General features: G+C 37.5%; 1 protein-coding gene across 1 annotated transcript in view; it reads right to left on the bottom strand.

Moving 5' to 3' along the window:
• FAM214B (family with sequence similarity 214 member B) overlaps positions 1-12,371 on the bottom strand; it is a 2,663,862-nt gene that overhangs the window by 442,501 nt on the left and 2,208,990 nt on the right. Inside the window, exon 11 of the mRNA XM_044077337.1 lies at positions 8,012-8,070. Within this exon, the coding sequence (XP_043933272.1) occupies positions 8,012-8,070 (59 nt within the window). The remainder of the gene's footprint in view (positions 1-8,011; positions 8,071-12,371) is intronic.

The raw sequence follows: 12,371 nt of genomic DNA, 5'->3' as shown, positions 1-12,371 counted from the left end.
AGTAAGTGTACTGCCTGGATGCCAGGAGAAAAGAAATACAGAGCAACTGGAAAAAAAATCAGCTACAAATATTGAGGGAGAAACACTGGCGAACGTTCTGTAGCTGTTCAGCAAAAAGTAATGCCACCTCCACACATGAGTTCTAGTAACCTACAGGAAGATATAAGACAACTGCACACAGACCTGGTTAAAATAAATGAAACACTGGAGTATATCAACACAAACAACAAAAGACTGGAAAAAATGGAAGAAGCATTAAACAATTACTCAGATGAGGTGATAAAGCTGCAGAAAGCAGACACTGAAATGAAGAAAAGGCTGTCCGAAAATGAGACTGCTCAGGAAGACGTTTCAAAAAATAATAAAATTAGAGGACAGACCATGTAGGGAAAACCTGAGATTTTCAGCTATAATAGACAAGCTTGAAGGAACAGACTGCATTAATTTTATGAAAGCACAACAAGCAAATGGACTAATACTCCACAGCAGCTGTTGTTAGTTGAAAGGGCACATTGTGTGTATGCTCTAAACCTCGCTTTGAGAAAGCAGTCAGGACTTTTAAAAGTGAAGATGCAATCCTACCAGCAGAAGGAGATGATTCTGACAAAACTGTGGAAGAAGGACAAAATACCACAAGTGGGAAACAGCAGAGTGTTTGTGGAGAATGATTACTCATTGTACACCAGGCAAAGAAGAGTAAATTAACTCCACTATTCAGGGAATGTCGATACAGAGGTGTGAGTTTCAAACTGCTGTACTACCTTTTCCACTGTTTCAATGGAAAATGTTGGAGAGAAGGAAGGCAGCATGACAGCTGAATAGAAGAATAGAGAGTACATTGAAAATGAAGCAGAAACAAGATTTGGGAGATGGAGATGAACAGTAATAAAATCAATAACTTAATGTGGGATTACAGTGCAATAATTATATTTGTGAAATATGACAGAACAAGAAAATCTGGAAATATTGGACTTTTTCAGAATTTGTTGGACTTGTGGGAGACTCTAAAGTATATAGGTTCACAGTATGATACTAGGATATTGGCCTAGAGGCCCTTATAAGCCTAGTCAAGAATTTCACCCATGTTTCCACAATGTTAGCACCTGTTTCCCATGTCCAACAGGGACACAGGTGGGATCCCAGCGGTGTACTTTCTATTTCCAATCTTGTCGTTCAGGTTCTTCTTAAAGAGGGCTAGTGAGGTACTCTGCTTGACATGAACAGGGAGTCTTATTCTACAGATGGGGGAGTCTTTGGGACACAGATCTATCCCACCAACAAGTTCTATTAATGTCACAGATCAGGTTGAGGCCTTGTGTGCAGGTTGAGTGAGTGGAGTTTGACTTATGGATATGTAGCAACTCCATCAAGGCTGCGTCTGAGACGGCCTTGTGTGCCAAACACAGGTCACCTCTGAACAGTCTCTATGAGACTGAGTAGAGGGACAGGGCTTTTAGCCTATCTGTACAGGATGGGTGTTTGAGACCCTGAATTTTCCTGGTCAGGTACCTCTGTGGTCTCTCCAGCTGCTGGATGTGCTTGGCAAGGTGCATGCCAAAGGGGGCACTGTATTCAATAATGAGTCTGATAACAGAGGAATACAGGGATGTTATGACCTCCTCTTTCCTGGATGAAATACCCTTACTTATGAGGTAGGCCCATGTAGAAAGCCTTCCATATAATGGAGGCAACGTGTTGGCCAAAAGTCAGTTTGCTATCAACCTGGGTGCCCAAGTCCTTCACAATTGATTGCATGCTTAGCACATTGTTATTAATGGGATAATTAGTGGGGGCACCATTTCCCCAAAGGGATAATGTTGCATTTCTTGGCATTCAGTTTGAAGCCATGCTTCTGGCACCAGTCATTAGTTTGGATAAGACCCTCTTGGAAGATGTTCACATCACTAGGGGAATTTAAGACAACACCCAGTTTGCAGTCATCTGCAAACTTGGTCAGCCACAGACCAATAGTTTTGGCTTGCACCTCAGAAAAGTATATCCCAGACAGTAGAGGCCCCAAGACCGATCCTTGGGTATGCCTCTTGTTACGGGTCTACTACTAGATGTGGCTTCCCCCATTTTGACTGAGTGGGTTCTATCAGTGAGCCAGTTAGCTACCCATCTGGTAACATACGGGTTGAAACCTAGCCGGGACGGTTTATCTATTATGCCCTACCGCATGTCATTAAAGTTTGGAAAAATGCTTTGGGGAAGGGAAGACGGGGGAGAAAGTTAACTGTAAATAAAAAAAACATTCTTTTCTCAATAGTACTAATTTTGTGGTGTATGGTTTTCTTTGCATGCTATAAAGTTTTTTGTTATTTTTAAATGTAATGGGGATTGTAAATAGGTGCCACTGATCTTTTTTTCCCTTTCTTTCTCCCTTCTCTCTTTTTTCTTGTTCAGTTTTAAGAAATGTAGGCACTGCAATTTAAAAAAAAAGCCTGGTTAAAAGAGCATGACAAAAGAAAAATTAATGTGCCTTTTCTCATATCGCATGGGGGAATGACTGGATTAAGGACCTTAGACTGATTTAGTAACAAGTTTTAAGAAAGAACAAGTAAATGAAAAATAATACTGAACATTATGAGACTTTTTTTAGCAAATGAATGTATGCTTAGTAGCAATTCTGTATCTGGCCCTCATGTCTCCATGGAAGCATCTGATAATGACAAACTAACTGTCTGGTTCTCATATCTCTATGGAGACATTCTGATAAAGACAAATTGGTTACAGTCTGATGTAGAGTGACTGGATGTAGAAAAAAAAGAAAAGAGTAACTGGCTAGCAGGTAATGTTCTCTAAAAGCATTCAGGGGTTTTCCCAGCTAGGAGAGCTATAAGGATAGACAAAACCATTTAACACTTAGTAGAAGCACAGGGTGCACCATGCATCTTAGCATGAATAACCTTTCTTTTAGGTTAAACTCAAGTCTATTAGTCTGGCTGTCAGTTTGGGACATTTGCTCCTATTAGGAGGGTAAAACTTCAATATTTGAGGATATACATAGTTTCGATTGTTAGTATTAAATTAATAGGTTTTAAGGGTGCATTGTTTTTTTGAGGGCTTTCAATAAAACAAACAATTTTGTAAGATGTGACATAAGCTCAAATGAATATGACAAGAAACAACTATATAAAAGTTCAATCTGCCAAACTGTGTATGCATGTAACACTAAAGTTGGAACCAGACATTTAACAAAAAAGGTGTTATAAAAGGTGGGAGTAATGACTTTTAATACAATGATGATTTCTGTAATGTCTTTAAATATAAATGTTCTCACAGACAAATACAAAAAAGTAAGAATAGTGAACTATATTAAAAATGTAGAGTACAAATAGCTATTTATAGCAGACAGTTCGAAAAAATTGAATGTGAATTTGATAAAGAAAGGTTTTCAGGATGGTTATTCAGCAGAATATCTGTGACAAAGGAAAAGAGGAGTACTTATATTAATTGCAAGAGGAGCTCCAATAGTGATAGAAGAGGAAACAAAAGATAATAATGGCAGATTTGTAGTGCTAAAGGGCTACTGGCAAGGGAGGAGGATTACACTGGTAAGTATTTACATTCCACCTAAAACTGCTATAATGGAGCTTACAAAAATTCTGGGAGAAACAATGACTTTTCAGCAAGGAATGTTCCTTAGCTGTGGGGACTGGAATTTGATTTGCAGCAGTGAAGATGTGCCTGAGGGGCAAGAAGTGAAAGCGTAATAAAGGAAGGTAGATTTTTGAAGAAATTTATGAATATATTTGGCATGGAAGATGTGAATTCACTAACAGGAGTTTGGAGTGAATTTACATATTATTCTCTAAGAGATAAAAACTGGGCTAGGCTAGACAGAATTCACATTTTACAGGAACATGTGCATTTAGTTGAAGGTCTTGATATGCACCCAATAACTATTTCAGGTCATGTGACAATAATAACTAAAATAAAAACAGGATAATGAACCAAAAATGAGACATGGCACCTTCCCACCTATCTGTTGAAAAGAGAGGAATTTAAAGAATGGGTAGTGGATAGTATACAGGCGCTATTTGAGAGGCTAGAAATTACTTCTGAAAATATAGCTAGGCAGTGGGATAAAATTCAGGCGGAATTTAAAAATAGGGTGGAAATAAAAGAAAGGGAACTATGGTTAAGAAGTAATAAGAATTATTTAGAGTGACTGACAAATGTTAAAGTATTGCAGAATAGGGGGAATCTCACAGAACAAGAAGAGGATCAACTGCAGAATGCTAAGCACAAAATAAGGGATTATCTAAATAATATACATGAGTATAGAAAGACTGCTGTTAAGCAACTGTTTGTTGATAACAACACTAGAGCACAAAACTTTTAGCACAAAACTCAGGCAACAGAAAGTATAAAGGGCTGTTGCCAAGCTTAGGAAGCCTATAACAAGGAAGGTAACTACAGACCCTGCAGAGGTATTAGAAATATTTTGGAAATTCTATGAAAGTCTGTATAAAACAGATAAATATGGAAATCAAGAAAACATATAAATGGAACTGTTATGAAAGAATGAAATATGCCAAAGTTAGAGGCAAATGAGGCTCAAATACTAATGGTTAGGAAAGGAGGAGATGAAATAAAAATTGTGATGTACACCCAATCTACAAGAAAGTCCCCAGGAATAGATGACATTCCTGTGGAAGTTTGGAAGCTAGGAGGGAAAAAATGATAAATATATGGACAGTTTTGTTTAACAGCACTTTAACAGGAGAAGTACCAACATCCTTGAAATAATTAGTGGTGGCTAAATAATACCTAAAGAGGGTAAAGATACATCAGATCCAGCTTCATACACGCCCACCTCAATATTAAACCATGATTATAAAGTGTTCATGTCTATAATGGCTAAAAGAATGGCAAAAGTAATGCCAAAATTGATAGATATGGAATAATGTTGTTTTGTGGAGGGGAGGCAAACGTTTAACAACATTAACAGAATATCCATGATCCAGAGGGAAGCAGAATGTTAGAAAATACCATTGCTGTTGGTGGGTCTTGATGCAGAGAAAGCATCTGACAGAATAAGCCTGGACTTTATGAGCAGGGCAATGGAAGCATGTGCATTTCCTGAAAAAAATATAAGGTAGATAAGCAGGATATATGAGGGATCAGAGGTGAAAATTAAAGTGGGTTGGGTCCTCTCTGATAATTTCTACTTTAGCAGAGTAACTAGGCAGAGGTGTCCTCTTCCCCCTTTGTTATTTGCATTATCATGTAAAACCATGGGCAAATAAAATAAGGGACTCAGAAATTCAAGGATATAATTGGTATGGTAGTCAAGAAAAGCTGGCTCTATTTGCAGATGATATTATTTTATACCTGACAAAACTAGAAAGAGACATTACAGTACTGTGGAACATTTTGAGACAGTTTCAAATCAAAATTAAAAAGGCAATATCTGTAAATTATGTACCCGCATATGAATTGGTTCAGCAATATCCATATTTATGAGGACATGGTAAAATGAAGCATTTAGGAGCATGGATTAAAAATGATTCTGGTGTTGCAGCTAAGGATATGTAGGAAGAGACTAAATAAAAGATAATACAAAAACTGAGAAACTGGAAACTTTGTTATCTGGATATGGATAGTAAGGTACAAGCAGTTAAAATATTTTAGTCCTATTAAGTCTTATACATAAAATCAGGCATATTTTTATCAATCAGAACTGAAGGACTTCATCTGGGTAGGGAAGATGGCAAGAGCCACGTGGGATAAGTTGATTCTTCCAGTAGAACAGGGCAGATTGGAATTACCCAATTTGAAGGGGTATTTCAGAGCTACACAGTTAAAGCTCCTACAGATAGCACAAGCAGAAAACTATAATTCAAAGTGGAAAGCAATGATGATAACACAGGGAGGAAGCTCAAGAAACTAGGAGAGACTGGGATTTTGGATGCAGGCCTTTGAAGAGAATAACAACAACCATACAGAATATTATATCTATAAAGTAGCAGAAAGTATCCTAACAACAAAGCCAACATGAGAATGGAGAAAGGAGATTCAGCTGATAGGGATGACTGCAGTTAGGGATATAGATAATAGGCAAGAGAGAGCTGGAATTTATTGGAGAAAACTGACCAAGGAACCAAGGCATTAGGGGCAAATAACTAGAGAGGAAAAGATGATAGAATGGGAAGATGCCAAGAATTTATTTGGACTGCAGGTTAGAGATTACCTTCTATATCAAGAGCTGATATCACAGTATAGGCAAAGAGAAAGAAATAGGGGGGCTCTAAATGAAAGACCAGCACTGGTAGAGTTTTTTTATAGAATCTAGAACAGAAGTTGCCATTAAAAAAAGGAATAATTAGTCTAGCATACAAATTATTGCATGATAACTGTAAGAATCAAACAGGGGAGGTTAAAAAGGATTGGGAAGAGAAACTGGGTAAGCAATTCACAAAGAAACAATGGGAGGATATAGGTATGTCTCCCAAATCTGCAAGAAAATCTAGAAGACTTAGAATTTTTGCTTGGAAATGTTTACAAAGACATTTTATACCCCCCAAGTAAACTCCAGAGAATTTTTCTCCACAGCGAGTGCATTGAGTTGGTGGGCTTTAATGATTCCCTGTGGGATGTACTGCTGAAGACGCTGTGTAGGCAGACTGATGTGATAAGAAAGATGATTTTTCTAAGTTATGATAAAGAATCAGAATTAGCTAGACATGTTAAGGCCTTGCTGTGTCTAATTATGGTGGCTGCCAAAAAAACAATTACTAGAAAATGGAAAGCAAAATCTAAACCAACAATACTAGAAGTAATAACTATAGTAACAGAGATAAAACAACAAGAATTGAGATTTTTAGAAAATGGTAGGAGCAAACTACATAGGAAAAATGGGAACTGTGAGAACAATACATAAATAAGAGGAATGATATTTAAAAGAAGGCAGGACTTAAATGAGCTATGTAACATTTGACTGAAAATGATTGGGTAGATTATAAGTGATGTATAATGTTTGCAGCTGGGAGTATGTCAGTATGGTTTGTCATGCAAAATGCTTGTAGCTAAGATAGTGTCTGTGTGGTTTATTTATACAAATTTATGATTGCCTATGTCGTAAGTGATGGTTTAATGGGTCTATATAATCATGTCGAAATACATGTTACACGTCTTAATAGACATGGAAATAATCGAGCTGTTAAAATCCCGAATGGCCGCTTCAGCAAATTTTTTCCCAAGGGAAAAAATCGCTAGGCCGTACACAAAAAAACCCCAAAAAACCTTTCAAACCCTATATAGTGGGGGGCTGTGCCCCCCCCCCCCAACAAAATATACCAACTCCGAGATCGCAATACAGTGAGGAAAAGGGCAAATCCCCAATGACGGCTGAGCAATTTTCTCCCCTGGGAAAAAAATTTGCTGATGCAGCCATTCGGGATTTTAAAGGGTTGATATTTCCGTGTCGATTAAGACATGGTAATATAGACCCGGTTTAATAAAGATGATGTATATTGTTTTAAAAAAAGGGCAGGAAATGGATAATTTATGCAATGTTGCTTTGGTTATATGATATATAGCATATATGTGAAGCATAATGCTTGTAAATGTGAACTTGTTAGTACAGTTTGATTACTTTTATGTAAATGTAAATTTGCCCATGTCACAAGTGATAATTCAATAAGGGTGTCTAACATTGCCTAAAAAAAGATCTGACAAGCACATTAAAAGACCCAAAATTGGAGATGCTTTGGATGAGGAGTTGTTGGAGGCAGTCTTAAAACTTACAACTTCCACAACAGAGACAGACATATATCTCTCTCTCAAACACACACACACACACACACACACACACACACACACACACACACACACACACACACACACACACACACACACACACACACAAATTAGACACACCAGACAGAACATCTAATGGGACTTCTAAATAAGTAAATCAATAACTAAACACATTTCTATATAACGTACTGTATTTCGACATACATTCTACAAAAACAAGCAATATTGGGACCTGTTTACTTACGTTTTGTAGCAAAATCCACTCTTTACTCTTCGCCCAACACTAGTAAAATCATTAGAATTCTGTCAATAGGAAGAAAAAAATCACTTATTAAGCAGCAGATGCTAAGTATATTTTACCACAAAGTACCATGTCTAAATCATAAAAATCAAAAGTACAACAGTGGATGCAGGCTACTCTGAATGATAACGACAAACGTGTCTGTTTATGAGCGACAGGGTTTAGCTGAAAGTCAAGTCATGAAATTCACAGTACTGAACAATCAATAAAAATTTATTGCAAAAAGAGTAGAATATTTTCTGCCACATAGCAAGTACTTTTTTTATAGACATCTCAAGCATCTGCCCTCCCTACTGACAACTATGGCAAAACACTTAATGTCATAAGGAGCATGAATACCACACAAAGAAACCACATACTTTCATTGTTGTTACAAGGCATTCTGGGGATTACACAGATTTCCTATAAAAGGTAGCTTTTTCTGAATACAACAATTATGGCAATTATCAGAAGAACAAACTTTTTTCAATACTTCCATGCCAAAACTGAAATAATAGACACAGACATGTCTCCTTTTCACAGAATCCTTCCCACTAAAGTATGAATAATACTTTCTGAAGGTGGAACACCAATAACAAAATGAGGTAAACCAGCTCTGAGACTGAACATCAAGACATGCCGCAGATCTGAAGTATTAATTCTTACTATAAACCAAGAAAACATTTTTCTATACATTTCCAGTGGTTTTATTTTATTTTCAAACTCTTCCAATTAACACTCAAATATTCCACACAATCCAAAAAAGTTTATATTTGAACTTCTCAAATTATTTTATACTACTTCATTTCACTGTACTTTATTTATTATACTTTATAATACTATTTAGTTGCCCTCTTCAGTAACCTGCTCCATCTGTACCATACATGACTGCCCCATAGCTAAGATTCACCTCCTTTTTTTATATTTCAGTTTGTCTCCATGTGCCTGCCTATAGCCTCTTTACATTTCCTCCACTACAAGATGCTGCCCTACACTCTTTAGCCAGGCTAAATTCCCATACCTTACACAGTCTTTTCTGCATACTGCAGAACCACCATACAACTTGTGTTCCCAAAGCACCTTGGGATTTTCTTTGAAACTAGCTTGATTCACCTTTGCTTACTCATCAGTGTGGTTTCTATATCCACCTTCAAGCCACAAGGCAAATAAGTCTTTATCTAATTAGCAATAAAATCTTTTACATGTTACTCCTGCCATACACCTCATCTCCTTATCCATTCCCAACAACATATCTTTGCTGTGTTCCAAGCATTATAACCAAAAATTAATTCCCATTGCTTTGAAAACTACATCTCACATCATATTTGCCCAGCTGCATTCCCACAACATGAGTCATTCCTATTTCAAGAATATCATGCTACACTTCTACTGCTCAACCATCCCACTTGCCCTTCTCCTCAAAGCCTTTTAGGTGTACCGTACCCAGCTATGGATCATTCACATTCATTGGACATACAAAGGCACCATCCTCTATTTTCTCATGAAACAGTCAGGCTTCATTCTATTTTTGGGAGCCAAACCACAAAAACACAATACAAAATGGCAATGGAAACCAAACATCATGAATATTTATTATAAGCCTCTAGTGTCTCAGCAGAGCATTCTGAGGAGTAAAAAAAATTCATCCTGATCCTACTTGTTTAGTTTGAATGCATCTTCCAAAAGCTTCCAGTAAACTATTCATCTTACTCTTCTCTGTAAGCCTTTTCACTTCCAGTAGTTGTCATTCCCTTCTTGCAATATATTATCCTAAACAAGGATATTATCCACTTATATTTCCATTACTTCTCTTCCTAAAGCATGTACTGCTCTTTTATGTCCCCAATGCCTTCTACTATGGTATAACATCATCCTTCCCACAATTTGCATCAACCTCCAAATTATTTCATCCATAATCTTTTTAGCAATTTGCCCAACCCTCCAATTCTTTCAGTATTCACAGCCTTTCCATTATTCCCTCTGTAGCTTTTTTGTCATTGTTCTCGCATACTTCTGATTCTAGTCCCTCTTACCACTTCTTTCCTCTAACTCTACAGGTAACAATATCTCATTAATCCAGCTTAGGTAGATCTGTTCCCTCCCTTTCTCTTCTTTTGCCCTTTCTGTGTTTTTGCTCCTCTCCAATCCGACCTTGCATTCCACCCCCCCCTTACTGGTTAATATTAAATGTTAGCACATAATCCTCAAACTAGGTGTCTCCGTATATCCATCCTCCCACTACCTCGTTCTTTCCCTTGCTACCCTTAGCCCACTCCTCCTGCATGTACTCATTATACATCACTGAGAGTTCACCAACCTCCTTATCCATTTGCTTTATCAGGATATAATCAAGTATCCTTTTTTAAGGATCATTACCATCCTCAACATAAAGATTCTACCACAGAACAACCACACCCCTCTGCTTTCAACTTCCTTAACATTCCCTTTAATTTTATCTCCATATATTTACTTTCTCTGACTGTAGTCTAATACTTCTCAGACTTTTAGACCAAAGCATGTTTCCTCTAATCCCCGACTAGCTCCTCTGCCTTGACCACACCCTGTGTGAGAATTGCTTTTTTTCTATTACAACCTTAACATTAATGCTCTTTCATTTCTCAGGTTCATCTAGTACCACTTTTTTAGTACAACCCTTAAGCTTCCTAGCAAAGCTTGCACATCACTATAAGAAATAAACCATATGACAGAAGGCAACCTTAGTGTAACCCTCCCTGAACCTTGACCACTTCTTATAACTTCACAAAATAAATAAAATCTTGACCTTTTGGTTTACAGTACAGATCTTACCCCCCCCCCCCAACCAACAAACCTATCCCTAATCCCGATATCCTTAAAAGCTCTGATTTTTTAAATGTTGAACAAAACTACTCTTGGCCAAGCCTGTCTCCTCCATTCTACCATGTACACAAACCCTGCCCTCTCACAACCCGCAACTGTCCTCTATTATTCCAGACAGTATGACTTCTAGTCTTGCTGTAAGTACTTTTGTCAAGATTTCTGTGGCAAATTACTAAGAAAATTGATTAAAGATTGTCTATGGGCCTTTACATAGGACCCATCTATCTTGCTTCCTTCTTTCCCTTTCAGACTCCTTACTGTATTTCCTATTTGTCCTTTCTCATCTTCTTATTTAGATTTACTTTGTCATCATACATTAGTTCCCCAGGTTCTGTAGTGGGTTACCATCTCTCCCTACCTCTTCACTCTTCCACTCGTACAGAACGTACATCTATAAAAACTTCTCACTTAACTGCCCAGTCCCTCTTAAACCTTGACCCCATACTTCTAACAGTACATCTACTGCTGTTGCCCTTCTCCCTTCCTTTTATTTCCATGCCAGTTGTTTCCATATTTATTCCCCATCTCCACCAGATTTCACTTTTTTTTTTAACTAACTCTTCAATCTGAAAGAGGCAGTTCAGTCTTTGCTGCTCCTGTACATCTCTCTCCCCCTCCACTTCTCTAAGCCATTTTCCATTTGCTTCCATTTTTCTACCCTGTGTCCTAGCCTGCATAGTATAATTGACTATTGCCTTAACCTATCTATAAACATTACTGGAAAGCGTACAGTCTCTTCTAACAATACACAACACTCTTCCTTTGGGTCTAGCGTTATGACGTTCCTTTCTCCCACATGTGTTTTCCTGCTCTACTGCAAGTTTGAAACATCTCTTTATAACTTTTACTGTTGGAGCTCCTACCAAATCCTTCCTTGTCTGAAGAAAAAAAACTTTCAGAAAATACTCTTCCATCTTTTCTAGGGGTCTAAATATTCACTGTCATTCATATTCTTTCTATTATTGTTCCTTCCCAAATAAGCCATCAGCCATCTCCAATATTTCCACTGTCCTAGTTTTCAACAAGTTATTAGTGTGTTGGCCTGAATATGTGAACAGAAGCACAGTTCAGAGGATACAGGTTTAAATCTGACTTCTGGACACCATCTGTGTGAAGTATGTATGTCTCTCCCCATGTCCCACAGGTTCTCTTCTGATACTCTGGTTTTCTCTCAAGTCTCAAAAATATGCTGGTCGACGGGCTATTGTAAATGTTCCATATATTTTGCATTTACACTTGTCCCTGGAGCCCTAGTGTTGGCTAAAAAGGGCCCATGATGACCAGCTCACTTGTAAAGTTACAAATGAATGCATTAAAATAAAAATGATTAGCTATTATACAACAAAGATATTTTTCCAAAATGATTTTCTGTTACCCAGAAGCACTGCAGAAAGTCTGAAACTGAAGCCACAAAGCAGCTGCACATACTATTGTGACATTCTTTACTTATTTCTGTATGAATGTT

Source organism: Protopterus annectens, chromosome 1.part1 (genome assembly GCF_019279795.1).
Source record: "Protopterus annectens isolate FY-2018-M chromosome 1.part1, PAN1.0, whole genome shotgun sequence".
Classification (NCBI taxonomy): Eukaryota; Metazoa; Chordata; order Ceratodontiformes; family Protopteridae; genus Protopterus; species Protopterus annectens.
This window is presented reverse-complemented; position numbering and strand designations above follow the sequence as displayed.